At 41.2% G+C, this 22,146-nt stretch overlaps 1 protein-coding gene across 1 annotated transcript in view; it reads right to left on the bottom strand.

Moving 5' to 3' along the window:
• Positions 1-6,894: 6,894 nt before the first annotated feature.
• LOC145404718 (uridine diphosphate glucose pyrophosphatase NUDT22-like) overlaps positions 6,895-22,146 on the bottom strand; it is a 42,953-nt gene continuing 27,701 nt past the window's right edge. Inside the window, exons 3-6 of the mRNA XM_080276269.1 lie at positions 16,587-16,777; positions 14,928-15,061; positions 9,273-9,421; positions 6,895-7,080 (exon numbers count right to left, since the gene is read on the bottom strand). Coding sequence (XP_080132395.1) covers positions 6,899-7,080; positions 9,273-9,421; positions 14,928-15,061; positions 16,587-16,777 — 656 coding nt within the window. The 3' untranslated portion in view covers positions 6,895-6,898. The remainder of the gene's footprint in view (positions 7,081-9,272; positions 9,422-14,927; positions 15,062-16,586; positions 16,778-22,146) is intronic.

Below are 22,146 nucleotides of genomic sequence, written 5' to 3' on the forward strand. Positions count from 1 at the left end.
AATTCTGGGTTAGCAGGGAGTGTATCAGCAACGTTAGGATAAGTTTGATCCAAATGATGATCAGTTGGTGAAAAGTGAAGAAACTCCGGATCATTCTGGGATGAATGCGTAAAACCTGGATCAGTTTGAGACGAGTGAGGAAGACCTGAATCAGTTGAGGATGAGTGAGGAAAATCTGGATCAGTTTGAGACGAGTGAGGAAAATCTGGGTCAGTTTGGGAAGAGTGAGGAAAACCTGGATAAGTCTGGGACGGCTTTGAGTTAGTGAGGTGGATGTCTTGATGGAACGGTGCCGCCAGGGTTAAGGCAGCCAGGAACCCCACACAGGCCAATACACACAGCCCGGCACAGGTCATGGCTGGCTGGGTGACTGGAGGCGATTGAACTGGGTCACAACCAGGAGACCGCTTTTTAAATCACCTCTGCTATACTCCTCCCTTATCCTCCCTAGCTTTTATTCCTTGGTTGTTCCTATTCATATCGTCCCCTTAAGCCTCTTTCTCTCCTTGCTTTACTTTCCCTTTGTTTCTCCTCATGTCTTGTCCAGCTTCTCTCTCCCTTTGTTCCTCTTCCTGCCATCTCTAGTTTTTCTCCTATGCTTCTATCACTGTCATCCTCAGCTTCTCTCGCTCTTTATCAATTTCTCTGTCGTCTACAGCTTATCTCCCATCTTGTTTCTCTCCTGAATGTCATTCTGTTCCCACGCAGCACTGACTAAATTCTCAATATCTACTTCCATTGAGAATATTTCGATGAACTCTACACTGGAACTTTGAAGTGTAAAAAAAAATGTCACTGTACAGCTTTGGCAAAAAAACGAGAACAAATGCCATCAGTATCAACATGAACTCGATCTTTGGTATGGCAGCCAGTAATCATATTGCTCTGGGTGCATATTCTTGGTAGCCTGTCTCGTCGATGATCTTTACAGCAGATCTGGCAAATGGCATAAGGACGTGAAATATGAGGATACGTGCGCGTACTTCAGAGCAGCTTGTGTGTAACAGACGGATTCCAATTTCTTCATCCTTATCTCAGTGTTCCTTCTATGTACTTTTCTAGAACAGCAGCTTGTCCTGGATGCTTGTGCATGAAGGTGCTGAGATGCCGATCACCTCAATTGGGTGTAGGTCTTGGGAAATTAGTTGGGTTTACCTACAACCAGCTGAAGTTTGTGAGAAACACAATTTGGGCATTGTACCGATGGCAGCTCTTTCTTTTGCTGAACTAAAAGTTGGTTATGAATGGACAAGCCATCGAGATTTGACCATTAGGTTTATGCTGTAGAACGGCATCAACCCGAGTCATCGAAAGGCCATGGAACATTGTAGCTTGGTGGGTCTTTAACAGCTCACTTATTTTCTTGATTCTGATGAAAGGTTTCATTACCAAAGGTCCCAGCTGTTCCTTTCCACGTCCAGCATAGTCCACGATCGAGCGGATATGTTTTATATATATATATATATATATATGTGTGTGTGTGTGTGTGTGTGTGTGTGTGTGTGTGTGTGTGTGTGTGTGTGTGGTTGGGAGGGGGGCAATCTGGCCACACTATGGGGTGGTACTACTACTCTGCGGCCAGGTTGTGTTAGGAAGAATTCTGCTATTTTATTCCCTGCGTGTCGTAAAAGGCGAATAAAAAGGGCGGGATGAGGGGACTAGGGACCCCCTCCTCTGTTTTTTAGTTCCTACAATAAGAAAGGGCATAGACAGGGATGGGGGATTGAGTTATCCCCGTACCCTGAAGACTGGGTCTATGAATGTGCGTGGATGTAGTGCGATTGAGGCTAAAAGGGAGGAGATGGGGATAATGTTTGTGAGAAGAAAGTTGGATGTGTTAGCTTTGAGTGAAACAAAGATGAAAGGGAATGGTGAGTCTAAGTTTGGAAGTGTGAATGGAAGGTTATCAGGTGTTGACAGAGGAAGGGCGAGAGAAGGTGTGGCCTTGTTAGTGAGCCAGGAAGTGCAACAGTGTGTGATTGAATGGATGGAGGTGTCATCGAGACTGATGTGGGTGAAAGCGAAATTTGGACGTGAGTTGTGGGTATTTGTGAGTGTATATGGGCCTGGTAGTGAATGGGATGCAGAAGAAAGGGAGTCTTTCTGGAATGATGTTGATGAGTGTCTGCAGAGTTTTGAAGCAAATGTGAATGTGGTAAAGATGGAAGATCTGAATGCTAGAGTGGGAAATGTAGCAGTTCAAGGTGTAATTGGTATGCATGGTGTGCCTGGAAGAAATGAAAATGGGGAACGAATGATGGCGATGTGTGTTGAGCGACCGATGATGATTGTAAATACCTTGTTTAAGAAGAAAGATATTTATAAGTATGCATGGGTGAGACAGGAGGGTGGAGGGGTTGTTGATAGAGCATTGTTGGACTATGTGGTTGTGTCCAGGGATGTGAGAGGAAGATGGTTGAATGTGAAAGTTTTGAGAGCGGAAAGTGGAGGTATGTCCGACCACTACCTGGTGGAGGGAAAGTTCAGAATAGGTATGAAGTGGGTGAGAGCTGGGAGGGTTAGGTGTGGCAGGGAGGTTTTGAAAGCGAGTGAATTGGATAAAAGAGAGAAGTATCAGGAAAAGTTCACAGTGTGGAGGAGGAATGGCAGTTGTTTAAGAGTGCTGTAGTGGGGCATGCGGAAGAGGTGCACATGTGTGGTGTGAGACGAATGGGTGGTGGCGTAAGAAAGGGAAGTGAATGATGGTTCGAAGAAGTATGGCTGTGGCTGAGAAGAGACATGCATTTGAAGTGTGGTTGCACAGGAAGGATGAGGTGTCATTTGAAAGGTATAAGGAAAAGAGAAATAGGGTGAGAAGGGCTGTGGGTGATGCTAAAGTGGCAGCAGATACGAGGTGGGTTAGGCGGTTGACTGAGAGTTTTCAACAGAATAAGAAAATGTTTTGGAAGGAGGTGAAAAGGGTGCGAAAGAGAGAGCCTGGGAAGGAAAAGCGAGTAAAAGCAGAGGATGGAAGGATGTTAACTGAGATAGATGCAGTAAGGAAGAGATGGGCGGAGTATTTTGAAAGACTGTTAAATGTAGAGGAGGAAAGGGAGGCTGAGATTGTGGCAAATGGAAGGGTGGAAAGAATAAACGTGTTGGGAGAGCTGAATGATTCTTTGATCACGATGGAGATGAAAGCTGGGAAAGCTGCAGGTATGGATGGGTAAATGTGTTGGGAGAGTTGAATGATTCTTTGATCACGATGGAGATGAAAGCAGGGAAAGCTGCAGGTATGGATGGGTGTGCTGTGGGATGCCTGAAAGATGGTGGAGCAACTATTGTTAAGTGGTATAGTAAGATTGCTGAATGTGTGTTTTACCCATGATATTCTTGCTTTATTAATATCAGTTGTACAATCTAGAATATTTATGTTGTATCTACTCCTTAAGTATTTTTTAATGGTACTCATTACGTGGCCTAGTCTGAGCCATGGCATACTCATCTTTAGGAGAGAGTTAATTAGATGAAGTTAAAATTCTGAAAAATCTCCCTTGAATTCCAGCAATGTGATGCATAAAGAGTAGCTGTTTGCATGCTTCAGCGACATCATGATTACTTGTGTCTGAATTCTGATGATACGTTTATTTTTTCTTTTGTCTCTTAGACAGACAGATAGATAGATAGATAGATAGATAGAGAGATAGATAAATAAACATAGACAGAGAGATAGATAGATAGAGGCCAGATAATTAAAAAAAATACAAATAAACGAAAAAGACAAGACATGATTAATACGGACAAAATAATAAATAGACTAAATAAAAAAAAAATCTAATGATTCCTGAGATAAAAACTTTGACCGCCACTATTTTGGTCTCTGTTTCGAGGGGCCAAGGACCGTATTCATTAACTGTCCCAAGCTAGTTGTGTATAAAATTGCTTGTATTTAGGTCTGTCTTGACTTTAAGACAGCAACCAAACACTTTGCAATCAAATTAGAGAAGGTAGTGGGAACACAAAAATTAAAGCGGTCTTCGATAAGCCTAATAGTTAGCTGTAATGGATACATTATATATAAATATTATATATATTACATATATGCATTGCAGCATTATATACATGTATGATCTGGATCCGTTATAAATACGGCCTCAGAAGATCGGTAAGATAAACATCGGGTAGGATCCTAAATCTCTCTTCCCCTCATGCATAAAAATAAATAGGCCTACATGAATAAGCCGAAAACTTTTAGGTTCTAACACATAATTCATTATTAACAGTGAATTATATAGATATAATTATATTACTCATTTTGCTAACTTACATTCCCCTAATAGACAGGTTCTTGCATACGGTTCATATCATAAGTAATGGTCAAAACTGCACGTTACCGGGGAACTTCAAGGAAATGAGTAAATATAATGGGAATACCTCGACATTTCATGGCTGTCTCAAATGACTTGTTTGGCTCCCAGTTCTTGTTATGGCAATTAAGCGGTTAACAGTTTTATTCATCCTGATTTGTCATATATGCATCCTAAGCCCATTAAACCAACAAAAGTACCAATAATAAATTATGATATAGATGTTCTGAAGCACAGTGGTATTTCCGGGATCACTGCACTTATGAACATTATTAGTAGGCAAAAAATGATCCGGTGGTCAGATACTTGTTTCGAAATGTTTTCAGTGTCATGTTCATTAAACAGACAGATAAATTTCAGTTACTACGCAGTAGCGTTTCGTAACCTTTTCCGACCTAAGCACCCCCTGTAATAAGATCGCAGTCCAGCACCCCTTTACAACTACAGTTGCTACACTACTGCAGGGTTAAAGTAAAGTGAAGTGAAGTACTGCCAAGCAGTTTATTTTATACATTCTAAAAAAAAAAAAAAAAAAAAAACAAGGATGCCAATACTAAGCAAAACCAATAAGAAAAAAACAAAAACAATAATGCAGCATTTTCCAGCACCCCCTAAACTTGATTTCAGCACCCCTCGGAGTGCTAGCACCCCAGGTTAAGAAAGGCTGCAGTGAATAGTAAATTAAGAAACATATCAGAGCCACCAGGATATAATATAGTCTTTGTTAACGAAGTACAAGAGCGTTTATTCTTGCATGATTAATGGTGCTTTAATGAAATGCATTGCAACCCACTATATATATATATATATATATATATATATATATATATATATATATATATATATATATATATATATATATATATATATATATATATATATATATATATATATATATATATATATATATGATTATTTTATTTAGAATAAACTGTGAAAATTTTACAATGTATTTTTCCATCGTTTTCCATTTTTTGTACTTCGGTTCATTTGGCACCATTTTTCAATCCGGTTTGTAAAGAGGGGCTCTCCTCGGACTTTAGGTGTGTGTGTGTGTGTGTGTGTGTGTGTGTGTGTGTGTGTGTGTGTGTGTGTGTGTGTGTGTGTGTGTGTGTGTGTGTGTGTGTGTGTGTGTGTGTGTGTGTGTGTGTTTACGTACGCCAGGTGTGCATCTGTGTTTAGATAGACGACCATCGATCTCTGTCAAGTCAGGTCACCTAAAGAGAAAAACTGATGGGGTATACTAAGTAGCTACAGTAGAACTCTCTCTCTCAAGTTATTTGGAGTATGATTCTTCCATACTTAAGGCACTCTTGAATTCTATGGAACACAGTGTTCATAACTTAGTCACAGTACCACTCATATTTAGATTTCTTTTCCTTTCTTACAGAGAATAGGCTGGTAGCATCTGATATTCCTTTTGTCTGAGTTCAGCTTCAGAACCACTCCTCACACTCCATCTTCACTTGCTTCCTCTGTTCACAATTCCAGCAAATACTGCACTGTAGGAGCTCCATGCACTTACTACTGCCCTCCACGTCTTCACTCCCCCTCCCTCCCACCGCCACCACTCCTTCTCCTACAGTTTCCCACAACACACTCATCACTCCCTTGCTGTCCTACCAATCCTATCAAGGCAAGAGTGGATGTTACTTCAAAACAACGGTTAAGCTCAGTATAGCACCATGTACCAGCATCAGTGTAAAATAACTAATTTTCGAGGAATTTTAGCATCTCTCACGTTTCTAGTTTCTAGTTTTGAAAACCCAGACACCCCTTGGAAAACGTGCAGAGAAGAATTACAAAAATAATGCACAGCTAAAGCAACCTTTCATATGAAAATATATCGATAAAGGTAATTCTGCACTTACTACAAAGCTGCAAAGAAAGGGCCAATTAACTAAAGATATTTAAGTGAATGAAAGGTTGAAAAATGGAATATATTAGCAAAGTAATAAAAGGAATCATACAGTACAGAATTCGAACAAATGATTTCAAGCTACTGTACAACGGAAAAACTGTTTTAGTAAAAAAAAAAAAAAAAACTGATTTGGAAACAGTAGTAAATGTCATAAGTAGCCCAGTGATGCAGTTAATGGCCTTACAATTAAAAGAACTTTCTGCCGTCATTCTTTGCACATTTTCCTAATGTGGTTCTGATCGTCATACACTGAAAGGTATATTAGCTGTATGTAGACACTGAATCATATTAGACTTTGATATATTTAGAGTATGTGAAAAATATGCATTATTATGTTGCTCTTAGGATTAAAAATGTAATTGAAGGATATTAATTCTGTACGTTTTGAACCCACCAATTCCTCCTTTAATGCTTCACATCCCCCCCCCCCCTCCTTTCACTTACCTTCTGATACACATCTCTAAATGCCCGTCCACACAATAAGTGGGTAACTGTGGTGTCCGAACACGCTTTTCATCAGTTTCGAAGGGTGGTGGCGGGGCACGCTATAATCAGTGAACAGTCATTACAATACACCAACACCACAGGTGCCCACTGTTCGTGTGGATGTGTCTTTACACTACCAGCGTCCTTCCCCCCCCCCCTCCTCCTGCCTCTCTTCTTGTGGTTACTACGGGAGCAATCGGTGTATGGTGGCTAGAATCAGTGCCGCCTTCAGTGGTGGGGAGGCCTCCCGTACTAGCCACGCTGCCTCCTCATCCCCTTCTGCCTCCTCAATGTCCTCAGTCCCGCTAGCTTTCTGTGCGTCCTTAGCAATCTGGTAATTTTCACTCTCCCTTAGCGTCGCTTGTCCTGGAGCAATCAGAAAATAAATGTGGCTTGGATATTACTTGGATCCAAAAAAATGAAGATACAGTTAACTCCTCCCATCCGATGAAGTATTTTCTGTTATTCTTGCTATCAATACTGAGTTTTATTTAATTCAGGAAGGACCTAAAGCAGCTAAGGAGTAGATGGAGGCTATAACTAACTTCCCAGTTTCAAACTGTCTCTCCTAAACTGAATAATATCGTCCGAATGCTGCAAGAACAAACTAATACTGACGTTATCGTGCTACAGAGGTTGAGAATGTTATGATCAACAAGTAGGCCTGTTTTGTTCAGTTTTCATGCAGCTTTGGGTCATATTCTAAGTGGACCTGGAGATTCCATAACTGCTCATAATTAGCGATTTTCTGCCCATTATACCCCAATACCCTCCTGTATGGTACTGGTGCAAAGAATGTCGACAATGAAGCGAGCTAAATAAATCGCTAAGCAAGAGTTGCTCCGAAGCCTCCTACGTCATCTAGAATACGGACTTTGTATCACCGTCACATGTATACTTGTTCTCTCCGACAAGAATATGTTTTCACCCCTGTTTGTTTGTTAGTTCGTCAGTTAGCAGGATTACTCAGTAACTAAAAGAGAGATTTGGACCAAATTTGGTGGATAGATAGCCCATGTTTCAGGGAACAATCGATTAACTTTTGGGATCGATCCGGATCGTAATACAGATTCTGGATCTGGAAAACATTTTTTGTGAAACCCTAATCAGTGATGAGAAAACATATCCCATTATGAAGAGTGGTTTGGAAATTACGTTGCCCTTGTCGGAAAGATGCGCTCCACTGAGTGACCCTCTAGTACCATGGAATAATGATCACCTTAAAATTACGAATTGGAAGGCTGGGGTTTCTGACAGGATATCAGACTGTCCGGTATTAACCTAAATGAAATACTATAGCCATAGATGAGCTCATACGAAAGAAAGAAAAACAATTTCCAGGAACTGGTTCATTCAGAACGATGTAACTTCCATACGATTTTAATCAACATAATCATCATCATCATTATCATCACCACACTGTTATAAATGACGTGGGCGTAGTTTGATGGACTTTGTTCAAAAGTGACCTTCACTTCCTCAGTAGAACCTCTAATGTCAAAGAAACTACGATCAGTCTAAAAGAAAGGGTGATTTTACTAGAGACATCATTCCTACCTACATTGGGCATCCTTAGAACTTAACCTTGGATCCCTTATAACTTAACTTTGGCATCCCGGAGACTTAACCTGGATATCTTTCTGAAGGATCTTCAGTTGTTAGTTCTGTGATCCTCATTAGAATGAGTAAAGTCAATAGTAGGCTACAAGACCTGTGCAGAGAGAAGGGTTTGATATTTGTTGATGTTTGGGACAGTAGAGGAGATCGTCACCTTCATGGGGGAGGAGAAGTTGGGTTAGGTAAAGTTTTAGATGACAGAGTTAGGCATGCATTAGATAATAACAGAGAGGTGGAAAGAGGGACAGTTAATGGCGTTGCTGCAAACGTTGTTGGCCAGTGGTGGCAGGGCGGGGTGGGTGGAGAAGTGTGAGCCGGGATGACTGAGACGATGGTGGGAGGAAGGATAAGGTGGTGGTAACACACTGAAGTTGGATACTGGAAGTTGGCAGTTGGATGGCATGGGTTGAAAAGGTATAAACCAAAATTCTTCCCTATGAGAAACAGGAGCAGTAAGAACTTCAAACAGAACAACAGGAACAAAAAAATAAACACATGTTGCTCTCATATACATTACACCTTGTGACACAGGTAAAATCGGGAAATTTGGCATTTCATAATTTATGTCAAAATCAGAAGTTCTGACAGTATTTTTTTCGTTTCATGCTATCCCTGAAATGACTTAAATCTTCTGTCCAACAATCAGATTATATATTTTTCATTTATTCTTGCTTCCTCAGACGATTCGATTCACCTTAGGGAGACAAATCAGGCTCTGAAGGGTTTAATGGAAATTGCTTCTAACCCCGTCACTGCAAAAGGCCTCTTCAAAACTTCAGCAATATTGCTTGATAGGAGCAAGAATAAAATGCAGATAATTTCCTCGGGCTGAAGGGGTTAATAGACCTTTTAGTCTTCCTATTACCAGCATATGATACTGGGATGCAATATCTCGTAATGTCATGCTAATCTAGTGTGGTGATGATGGTGATCAGACTAACCTGAGGCTGACGGTGAGAGTGGCGGGAGATAGCGAGGGATGCAGGCTAGGGTGGTGGGCGAAACCAAGTGCAGGCCACAGTTCTCGTCCGCTTCCTCATGACTGCCCTGGCTGTATGTCGACACCACCTCTTCTCTGCCTACTCCCAGCCTGGAAAATGGAGAAACTAAGTCATGAATGGTAAAATAAAAAGCCTAGTGAATCTATGCATTATTCTCCCCACAATGCACAGTACTTTTTTCCATGCATCTAACAAGTGTACAGTACATACATTATGGTTTACGACCATTAGTACCAACAAGGTACTGGTTTTGGGTCAATAATAATTCTCTCTTTAAGACAGTTTGCCAAACTGACGCAGTTAACTACCACCCAACTTTGCTCACATCTGTTCCATCCATGGTTGTAAATGAAATTATACGAGTTCATAAACATACAGTGTATCATCTTGACACCAACAACAGCCTTATATGCTCACAATACGGTTCTCAGTCTAAACAGTCGTGCGAATCATATCTCAACTGTCATCTGTCACAAAATAAAATATCATTCATTCATTCATTCATCATCCAATCCTACGCTGCCTCATGAGGAGGGTAGGAGCCCGGGACTAGGCAGTTGGTCCTGACATTTAAGATGAGAGTGACCAGCCTCACTCATCCCTGAGTGGCACTACGTGAGCAATAAACCCCAACCATCCCTTGGATATAAACCTTCACCGGCTCAATCCGACTGGAGCGCCGTAGTTACCCACTAACCACCAGGCGCCAAAATTTGGTTATATGGTTACCATCCAGCGTAGTAAATGCTTTCTTGGTGTACAGAAAACCATTTGGCTTGTCACTCAATGTAGAGTCACCCACAGGCAGAAGGAATAGGAAAGAATGAAGGTAAGAAAGACAGAAGAGGAAGTGTAAAGTCACCCGCAGGCAAAAGGACGAAGAAAGAATGAAGGAAAGAAAGACAGAAGAGGATGGAAGGAAAGAAGGGTGGAGGAGAGGAAAGCGCGGACACCCGAGAGCAGCACTACATCGAGTGACTGGATGGTGAGCGCCCCCACCATGACGCTATCATTACATAATCTAACAAGGAGACCGACGTGACAGGCTATTGTACTTGTCTTTGGCAAAGATTTTGACAGTCCCTTACTGTCAACTGACAAAAATTACAGGACTGTGGACCGATACTTTACTGAATCACTGCTTTCCTCACAAACATTACTTAACAAGTAATGATGCTAAAGTTATAACCAGGCTTAAAGGAGGGGGAGGGGCTTCCATCTGATCCTGCATAATGAAAGAGGGGAGAGGGGAAGGGTTTTAAATGCAAGTAAGAAAAGAAGTTAATGCCACAGTCCTGCAGGGACCTTTTCAAAAGCTTTGTTAAAAATCAGGTCTGCTCGGTCAGAGTGACCGGAGTTACTCAGCAACAGCTATATTCGTTGTAGGTTATGTTCACTGAGGAGAAGGAAAAGAGGGCTTCCAGGGGTAAGTTGAAATAAAAATTGGATATGCGCTTGGGTAGATGGCCCTTCTCCAGACTTTTCCAGTGTAGTTTCTTCTTGTGCCCCGAAAGGAACCATTAATTGCCTATTTCCTTCCCTACCTAATACATGCATAATGGTAAATGAACTTTCGCTGCCACCTCCAAACTCTTCATGATTCTTTGCAGGTGGCTGATTTTTTTATGGCTCGCCACTGAGTCAAGTGACGAATACAGACTCCTCTAGCATGAACTAGATGCCCCAAAGCAGTGGGCCGATCGCTTAATTGTATAGTAAAGTTGTTCCGATCGCTTAATTGTATAGTAAAGTTGTTCAGCTCAAACACTGCATTAACTCCTGTACTCAACAACTGACTCCATAGGCTACAGTTATCGTCAGCAGGGCATGCTAGGGGACTTTATGATATGAAGATGGGTGCCGTAAGTGAACCAGCACCGTACAAGTTAAAAGTGGGAAGCAAAAAATGGGTGCAGCGTTGGGTTGGTAGGCTCAACTAAGAAGGTACCGAACGGTGGGGTAGGGTGGAATGAGTACACATTGTGAATATGAGTGCTGCAAGGGTCAATGTTGACAGTGGTTAAGTGTTACAGCCACACTAGTACCAGCCACTAGTCTGGGGTACTGCCCGTAGCTTGTCACCCACCTGTTATCACCGGCCACTAATTGGCTGGAACCAACCGCGTCATGATTACATTAGCAGTCACTGTCTCACCTGGAGTTTCCCACAACGTGATGCCTACTCACCTGTGACCCGGTCTGGAAGGCGCCGTATCGGAGATGATACGGGTCAACCCGTTTGGAATGGCAAGGAGGGAAGGGAAGTAGAGCCGAACCTTAATGATGAGGATGGTCCCCATAGAACGCCGTGAACCATAGAACGCCGTAACTAATCATAGCAGAATGACCTGGTGTGACCACTTTCTCATGAAAATTATCAGAAAGAGATATAGTCCTATTGCCAGACAGGTCAGTAGAGAAGAGGTGTGGCTACCGGAGTATGTCAAGAGCAGTTAGATGTGGAAAAGAACTCACTCCCACTCTCAAATCCAGCCTCTTTCAAGTCATTCTCCTTAGTTTAACTTATCTATTGACACAGTGTAAGAAGTACTCCAAGATGTAGTATCGTAAGTTAAGAATTTGTGTTTATGTTGATTAGTACTGTACATAGCAGCGTTGTAATGTAGTCTAACTGTTTCCATTTAGTATGTGTTCTATTAGCAGAAGAGTCTGATTGACCTTGTCTGACTAAGTTTGTAAGTGATGTTAGTTAGATTAAGAATGTCCCGTTGTGCTCCTGTTTAGGACATAAAAGAACATAATTCTGTTATGTGCGGTGTAAAGACGTTGTAAGTAGGGTAAGGCTATTTGTTCAAGTTGTCATTGACTTTTATTTGACCCTCAGAGACAGAGATCTCCAGGCATGATCAGTAACAAAAGTCACAGTTTTTTAAATGAGAAAGTTGGTGTAAGGAGTGAAGAGGGGAGGAAGAAATAAATGTGGATAGACAGGAGAGGACAGGATGGGCTGGGATTGTGGGCCAGGACGGGGAAATACTGCTTGTGAAGATGGGCGCTGTAGGTTGGCCAGTAAGGACGTGGCAGTGGTATAATTCAAAGCATTCTCCAAGCAGAACAGTAATACGAAAACAAGTAGACACGTGTCGCTCTCATATACTTGGGGTTTTACGGCTCAGGTAACAGGCACAGTATCATAACTGAAGGAGGTGAACACAACACATAATACAAGTTTAACCGTTAACAACACATAGAAGAACAGGATACACGCTCACATAGCCACAGACACGAAAATACACATAAACACATGAATTCACTAATTATACCCCTTATGAGCCTACCTCCTTATACTAACCCATCCCCTCAATAACAAATGTTAACCTCTGACTGTGAATTACGTACCTGGTATATTATTTCAGTGGACGTCAAACGATTTGACTGTGCTGCGAAACCCAGAACTTAAAACACACACACACACACACACACACACATTGCCGTTCTGTTAAATAATAAAGAACTTTGCTTATTATTCCAGCTTAGAACGAACGATTTGACACAGTTCATAGAATCTTACTGTAAGCAAAGAGTTAATAAGCGTAATATGCACTGGTTTACTTCGCCCTACACATTATACATTGCGATAGAGCCGTACTGTAGGTGGTATAGCACCTCTTTTTTATAAGTAAATTTTGCTATTACGTCTTATTATTCTCTATTATGATATTAGTAATGTTTTAATATCATCTCAGTTTGTCTCAGTAATGTCCAGAGGATAAAAAGGGGAGACATGTAGAATTAATTACTGAAGGTAATGAAGGAGACGTAGTGATATGACTCAGAGCTGGAAATCATGATAGGGAATGAGGAGGACTTAGTGATATGACTCAGAGCTGGATATCATGATAGGGAATGAGGAGGAGGTGGTGATATGACTCAGAGCTGGAGATCATGATAGGGAATGAGGACGTAGTGATATGACTCAGAGCTGGAGATCATGATAGGGAATGAGGAGGATGTGGTGATATGACTCAGAGCTGGATATCATGATAGGGAATGAGGAGGAGGTGGTGATATGACTCAGAGCTGGAGATCATGATGGGGAATGAGGAGGAGGTGGTGATATGACTCAGAGCTGGAGATCACGACAAGGAATGAGGAGGTGGTGATATGACTCTGAGATGGAGATCATGATGCGGTATAGCCTAATGCACGACGGTCGACCCTGGGCTCCTATAAACTATGATAAACTTCCGGTGTAGAACACGCTTCAGAAGTTACGTAACAATACATACATGACTCGAATTTGAGACCCCTCTAATGATTTACCGCACTGCAAACTACAGGAAACTAGAAATCAGCATTAGGGGTAGCAGTAAAATTTTAGCAGACATATTTTTTACAACTTTCTGTGGGCTTAAGGGCGAAAAAGAATGTAAAAAAAGCGACATATAACGAGGACTTACTAAACTTAATGCATACAAACAATGTAACACTCTGGTGATTCCACTAAAACACCCTGATTGGAAACGAAGATCCTATTGTATGTTTGCTTTCATCCACTTTTCCGTCTTCCAGCGTAGCCTACTTTTAACTTTTGGATATCCGCATTTTCGTATAGTTTAGGATTAGAATTCTGCAATACGACGAGGTACTCATCAAGAGTGATCACGTAAGTAGGCCTACTGTGTCGTGACTCATTATCCTTTGGCATATCATGAAACTATCTCCAGTAATTAACTTAAAAAAAAGTTCTGACATAATGTGGTGTTCAGAGGAACAACTATTCCTCAGCTGTGTTCCATTACTGATTGTATAAAGTGCTAACACAAGTCAGATGTGCTTACATTACTTCCGCAGGTCTGATGTATTCATAATGATTTAAAACAATGTTATTCAGGTTTGGTTTTACAGTTTATTTCTGCACTAAGGCAACTGCATGGAACCTCAAAACAGGTCATGTTGCATCTAGTTCAAAATTGGTTGTGCGCTTATAAGTGTCGACAGCATTAACCCATTATATTATAATCAGTGTTACCACGAAATATTTAAAACTGGCGCTATCCATCAGAAGGGAGATCCCCTGGCGAACTAACGACCAGACCCTGTCGTACTTGTGATTTTTTTTTTTTTCCCTAAGGACATGGGAAATTTTAGAGTTGGACCTTCTTAGCCAGGGCGTTCTATCATAAAAGAAAGTTACTCTCAGTTACCTGTTGTAGGGAAGATGTTTTTATAGGAAGGACAAGGAGAGAAGTGTGCAGACTGTATCCATGTCTCTTAATTTTCCTGTAACAAGACAATGGATAACTTTGATAGCCGCATCCACTCCAACCGTCTCCACCACCCCAGCACATCCTTTGTCTTTGGACTCACCCCTCATATACACCCCGATGCACACCACACGCACCTCAGTCACACCCCATACAAGCCCCAGACGCACACCAGACCCACCACCAATACATCCAACCCCTGAACACTCCCACCCCATCTTTCAAAAAAGTATAGTGACTCGATGAGTCACAGGGATACACACACTCTGGCTACCCCTGTGGGTTGCAGGAGTATACAAGTCAATGGTACGAGAACTAATTCTGCGTTTGTGACACCATTAACTTGACCGATCATCATATGACTAACCTGGCGAAGAACTCGAGGGAGGGTCGACCCCCAGCCTCCATATTTAGGTCCACTCCCATCCACCTCACCTCCTGCACGTGCTCCCTCCTCAGTCCCACCTCTGCCTCCGCCTCCGCCACAGCTGACCACCACACCTGTAGCACCACCACATCTGTAACATCACACTTGTACGCGCACTTGCTAATGGTACTTTACTCTCTTCACTATAACTTGGCCTAAATTTGTTATCTTGAATGCTAAAGTTGTAACAAGAAAGTAACATTTGAATATGGTGCTAGTCACGAAGCAGTGTATGGAGTGGATATAAAGCCGTATCCTTAGCATTGTTTTATTCTGCAAATGGGCTATATGAATTAAGCTAGAAAATGACGAAAATCTCAGCCAAGTTAAAGCGAAAGAGCTTCAGTATGCAGTTTAACCACATGTACGATACTTGGCATGTTGTATTGCACCCTGAACACCTCTCCTGCAACACAGTCAACGCACATACACTACTACTAGACTAAGACCCGTATTCTCATTGGTTCATTAGGCTCTGTAGCTCCTCTTCTTTACAATCTATTTCTGTATCTGGTACGTTAAGATATTCTTGTATGTTATTTATGCTGCGCATGTATGAATAAAAAAAATAAAATACAAGGCAATATCAAAGTGTAATATGCAAAAAAATAATTAATTAATTAATTAATTAATTAATAAAAAGTGGTAGAAAGCCTCCTGAGCTGACGAGAATACAGGCGCTGCAGTACCCGTAACAGGTCGCTTCTTGCTGAGTATAAAAAAAAAAAAAAAAAAGATCTATGGCTCTTGGTGTGAATACCTTAGATACCATATATGACAGTGGTGTGAATAGTATGATAGATAACAAAAAAGAATGAAAAAGGTCCTTTTACCCTCTCCCTAGCTGAAGCCGCCAGACAAAATTAAGAAATACCATGCCGTACGGGGGGGAAAAAAAAGAAAAAGAAAATCATGGAACATACTGGCAACAGAAGGCGTACAGTACAGTACATATGTAGCTACAGGCGTTACTATCTTTACTCTTGAGACAAACAGTTATGAATCTCTTACATGATATTCCGGAAAGTCTGTTGGGCACCGATCGCATCACTGGGTTCCAAAAGTCACCGCTCATCGTTTCCTTATTTATCGTTATGGAGTGGATCAGTATTTATGTCCGCAACAGTACATGTAATTTGTAGTTTAGTCTGTCGTAATCTGCAGGTACTGAGTGGCCAGCATTATTACCACGCACTACTCACTGGTCATAACTGTATATCCTGCGTGGTGTGCATAGGTAAGCAATGAACGTGTCAAGGGGTAGTATTCAGACTCTCCTATGTTAACGTTATATGATTGCTTGTAATTTCGTTTATCTTCGTTCATACATTTACCAAACACTTCAGATCAAAGTAAAGTGAATATTAAGGTGAACAAATACGAAAAACAAAAAGTCTGTAATAGCTGTTATCTGTTACAGAACTGTTTATCATGTGGATTCGTTAGGTTCCTGTATAAATACGTGCCCAGGTGCTCATACGCTTTTACTTTCCTCCTTCCCTTGTCCCGCCTTTCCTGGCAACTAACTATATCTAACTACCTACCAAACTGACTAAATATCTAACTAAAAAATAAATAACGCCTACAGTCTATACTCACCTCGTCCATCACCACTTCATCGACGTCTCGCCCTCTCAGGTGCTCCTTCAGTGACCCGTCGTGCTGAAAGACGTGGTCCGGCTCCGGGTGACCCCCAGGCCTGTCGAGAGCACCAGGATACTCAGCGGTCCATGCTGCTCGGCGGGTCACCAAAAGACACCCGTCAGAGGTGATGGCCAGCAACCCCACACCTGGTTGAGAAATGTATTGCCCACACCTGGCTGAATAATGTATTGTAGTTTCAAACAGGAGAGATAGATAAATAGATAGTTAAACATTTATATATATATATATATATATATATATATATATATATATATATATATATAGAGAGAGAGAGAGAGAGAGAGAGAGAGAGAGAGAGAGAGAGAGAGAGAGAGAGAGAGTTCCCTATAAATAAACCTAGACGTAAGTAGGGAAAAAATTTCGCTTAACAATTCACCTCTTCTTCTCCTCACATTCCTCTGCTGGCTAATGCACTTTATCCGAAAGATGTTTGTTTTTTCCCTACCCATGAATGATTCTCTTTGACAGGATGCGTCAGGGAGAAAAATGATAGAAATGTACAGTAGATGCAATGAAATATTAGGTAAACATTTTGTCCATGACTGTATGAAGGTATACAAGCAAAGGATGATAAATGTGAGTTGGTACCAATATCGCCTGACACCTTTGTTTGCATGTAGCCTCGTAACTTTGTACAGACTAATTGTGACAAATGAGGTTGTTGTTGTTGCTGTTGTTGTTGCCCCAGGTTCATCCGAAATGTGAACCCACTGAATTGCAGGCTGAAATTGCCCTTCCCTTGCAGTCCCCCATCCTCCTTTCGGGAGATAAGGAAGAAGGTCAAGGACGTTTGTATAACTGAGCAGCCGGTAATATAGGTGCCACGGTGTGAAGGAGCCCCCTTTCATCACCAAGAACGTGGTATCAATGTAAAAAAAAATGTGAAGATTTATACCACATAGTTGGCTGTTTTTTAAATTAAATTTATACCAAACGCCTGCACAAAGATTATATAATATTCAAGAAGGGGCGGTACGCGGCCTGCACCTACCTCTTCCTCTCTCCCCCACAATGCGTTGATAGCAAAACAAAACACTTTCATATTATTTACTATAATCATTTACGTACGCATGACGAAAGGCCCACAAGATTTTCATAACATGAGTTGTGAGGTAACCTACAGAATGATAAAAAAAAAAAAGCATGTTTAGCAATAAGTGATAAATGGAATGGAATGGCTAGATGAAAGGTTGTATTCTAACGTTCCTATGTTTTCCCTTCTCTTCTTTTAATTTTCTTCTCATACACTGTGGGCCCAAATTACCTGCTTAGATGCGTACTAAATGAGGTAACACGATCGTATACCTCCTGACCTCCGTCACGTACACCAGAGAGAGGGAGAGTGTTAGACTTAAGGTGTGTGTGTGTGTGTAATTCACCGGGTCGGTCAGGATCACGTGATGGTTTGTGATTTGTGATCATCGGCATTTTACCCTCCCGGAAGAGAGCTGAGAGCTCATATAGTCCGATCTAAGGGCAAAGCCTTGACCTTCACACACGCACACACCCATCCTCTTGCTCAAGGAGGACAGTGACCACCCGCTTTGTCAGTGAAACTTTTTCGCATCCCGAGCAAGGCGCGAGCCCCCGTCTTAGCAGATGCTAGGCGAGAGCGTTACCACTGCACCAGCGAGCGGTGTGTGTGTGTGTGTGTGTGTGTGTGTGTGTGAGAGAGAGAGAGAGAGAGAGAGAGAGAGAGAGAGAGAGAGAGAGAGAGAGAGAGAGAGAGAGAGAGAGAGAGAGAGAGAGAGAGAGAGAGAGAGAGAGAGAGACATGAAAACGCTGATGTTTCACTAAACTGAAATGAGGTTAACCCGTCTCCAGTAACTGAAAAAAAGAAAAGAAAAGAAAGAACAGAATCTAAACACAGAACTGCTGTATTCCTATTTGAACACTTAAAGTACAAAGGTCGAATCTTCCTATAATGGTCAAGACAACTCTCATATTCTCGTCTAGCATATGACAGACGATTTTATTCAGCTGAGTGATGAACCTGAGAGTGTTAATTCTAAGGTAAGGCATGCGTCAATCAGCATTTTTCATTACATCCCCTCACTGTATTACACTACCACTTATCACCTTTATACAATGTTTCATAAGCCTTTCATTCCTTTAAATGCCACATCTGTAAGCAAGTACATTAAAAAGAAAAAAAATCTGTAATCTTATCTCTGCAGTGTGTGTGAGTTATGAATTGTACCCCAGTATCAGCTGCTACAGTTCCCTGCGTAATTCTAAAGTTATCGCTGCATTAATGCTTGATTCAGAATGTAGACTTATGTAAACGAATGTATAATAATAATTCCACACATTAAAAATAAATTATATCTTCAGGGAACATCTTTGAATAGGTGGTGCATTAGTAACATAAGTTGCGGAAATGTAAAAGACCCTACTCTTAAGCTTGAGTTACGTATAAGATTGTTTGTATTTACGCTCATCTTCACTCATACTGTCAGATAACACTTCAGAATTATATCAGAGTGAGTATCAAAGTGAAAAGATAAAAAAAAAAATGACAGTAACAATTAACCGGTTTGGAGACTTGTTTATCCTCAAAACTGGTTAAAATCTATTATGTATACCGCACCGGAAACCAAGTTTGCAAACAAACTTACGATCAGTTGTATCTCGTAACTCAGATTTTGATATGAAGGAGGAAGAAGACAGTAAGTTTATGCACACCGCTCTCTTTAGCCTTGATGCAACAACAAGACATAGGTTGTGATTTTTTTCCTCTCATAACCAAGATTTGTTGTCAGAATGAACAACAGACAAAGGAAGATTCTGGGCTCTCCTCAATGTCTCTAGCTATCTACCTATCTATCTGTCGTTCTATCAATGTATGAATATATGTATCTCTCTATTACCAGATGCCTTAATCCCGGCAGGGGTGGCCACAAACAAATCTCCTCCACGTCACCCTGTATTCCAGCATCAGAATCTCTTCCCTCCAACTCAAACGACCCACATTCACATACTCCTTCTCCCCATCCTTCCATCTCACCCTCTGCCTCCTTGTTCTTGCTGCGAAAATGGATCATAGTTACGAGTGTCAATTGATCACTTGAGCCTGTTTGTGGACCGAACCCCTGTTCTTGTTGTTGTTAAGATTTACCTCCTGTGAAGGTGCCTGGTGAAGCCGCGTTGAGCAAGCACTTGTCAGTCTTCACACATCTGACCTTGCGAGATGTTCATGAAAGTGGCACGTGAACTGCATGTTACATGTGCAGGTGAAGATCCTCCTGTAGTTCTTTCACCCTAACTTAGCCGAGATTGTCGACCTTTTGCAGTTTGTGTGGCGTAGCTTAGTGACAAAATAAATAAATATATGAAAAAATAAATGAAATAAAGACAGTGGTGAGGCCCGGTTTCATTTCCAAAGCACCTCTTCGAAACATGCATTACAACCTAGTGTTAATCTATTGTTACCACTTATCATTCAAGACGGAGAGGTGACAATTCTAGTTCAAGTTCAAGTGAAAAGAGTACAGCACCATCACTGAGTTTAGGAGCGATTTTCAAAGCGGCTTTCGAAATTTTTAACACTTCTTACTTAGCGATTTATTTATTTATCTATTTATTTATTTTTCACCTCAATAATTATGCTCTTGCTTGTCACTAACCATAAATTGTGTCATTATTAACAGAATATAAGTAAATACAAGTATTGTGGTAACATGCAAAAGAGAGAGAGAGAGAGAGAGAGAGAGAGAGAGAGAGAGAGAGAGAGAAATCGCTGAGAAAGAGGCGTTAGGAAGTCTCCAACTAAAAATACGAACCCTAACCTGAGTGATTAAACTCTGATACTATTGGGATAAGAAAAGAGAAAGAAAATAAATAAATAAAGAAAAAAAGATAGATAGATAGACAGAAAGAAAACACACAGAAAGAAAGAACGAAAAGAGACAAAAAAGAAAATCCAAATATTGAGAGGCATGCGAGTAATTTCCTTTTTACATTTCAAGGAAAACAAAAAAATATTATCTCTGTTATCAAGGGAACCTGGACATCTTGCAGAGATTGTTGTATGTGTTGCTCTGTTTGTTACGGTAGCTATTTTTATCATTTACCGCCCTCTCGAATCTTCCTCCACTCAGACACTTCTTACTTCTGCCTCCTCCTCCTCCTCTTCTGCTTCTTCCAGTTCCTTCTTCTTTTTTTTTTTTTTTTCATTTTTATCTCCCCCGTCTTTCTCTTTGACTTACATGTTTTTTCTCGTTCTTTTTTATAATTTTCCTCTTCCTTCTACACCCTCCCATGCTCATTCTTCCACCACATTTTTCTTCATCCCTCTTTTTCCTGTGTGTGTGTTTTTTACGTTTTCTTTATTTTTTTCTCTCCCCTTTTCAGCTTTCCTTCTCTCCCTACTCTCCTCCTGATTCTTTCTGGAGTTTCTGCCCTTCCATTCATTATCAACGTAATTTCCTCCATTTCAACTTTTTTCTTTTTGCTCTTACAGAACTTTTTTATTTTTCTCCTTTCGCCTCTCCTCTTCTTCCTAATTTTTACTTTCTCTCCCATCCACACATGACCGTTTCATGCTCTCCTTTCCATATATCTTTCGCATCTCACTTTTTCCCGTTTATCACATCCTTTCTCTTTGTTTATCTCGCCTACCGTCACTCAGCATCTCCTTTCTCTCAACCTCTTCGTCGTATCTCCACCACCCTTCCTCCCTCTCTCTCTCTCTCTCTCTCTCTCTCTCTCTCTCTCTTCTTCTTCTTCTTCTTCTTCCTTTTTCTTTAAATTCCCTTCATTCCCCGCTTTCTTCCGTTGTTTAGTTGGTTATAATCATGCCTATCGACTGCACAAGAGTCACTAAGAAAATTCACATCAGATATGAGATTCAAAGGAGGTTCTGTGGCCACCACCTCCCTCCACTCTTATATCATTCTTCAAGCATTCCACCTTCGAGGCGTTTGTCTGAAGGTACTGTGCACTTCATACGTATTTATCACTCACACACACACACACACACACACACACACACACACACACACACACACACACACACTGAGCAAGAGGATGGGTGTGTGCGTGTGTGAAGGTCAAGGCTTTGCCCTTAGATCGGACTATATGAACTCTCAGCTCTCTTCCGGGAGGGTAAAATGCTGATTATCACAAGCATCACGTGATCCTGACCGACCCTGTGAATCACACACACACACACACACACACACACACACACACACACACACACACACACACACACACACACACACACATACAAATAAGGCTCAGCCTTCCTTCTTCATTTGTCCATATTGTACAGCTGTGGACAAAAATATGCGTAATTTATCACCTCTTCTCGCTTTCCTTTACTGCCTAATATTCCAAAGATGAGAGAGGCTTCGTATGTTTCTCTGCCCCTAGAGAGAATGTAACGGACACATCATAAGTGATAAGCAGACACTGTGATATTAGCAGGAAAACTTTTGTTCCTGACCTCACAAGCAATTCAGGCAAAGGTAAGCAGGTCACATCTGTTTTT

The sequence above is a fragment of the Coenobita brevimanus genome, chromosome 64 (genome assembly GCF_032717465.1).
Source record: "Coenobita brevimanus isolate Jiangsu-jjx chromosome 64, ASM3271746v2, whole genome shotgun sequence".
NCBI classification, from domain to species: Eukaryota; Metazoa; Arthropoda; class Malacostraca; order Decapoda; family Coenobitidae; genus Coenobita; species Coenobita brevimanus.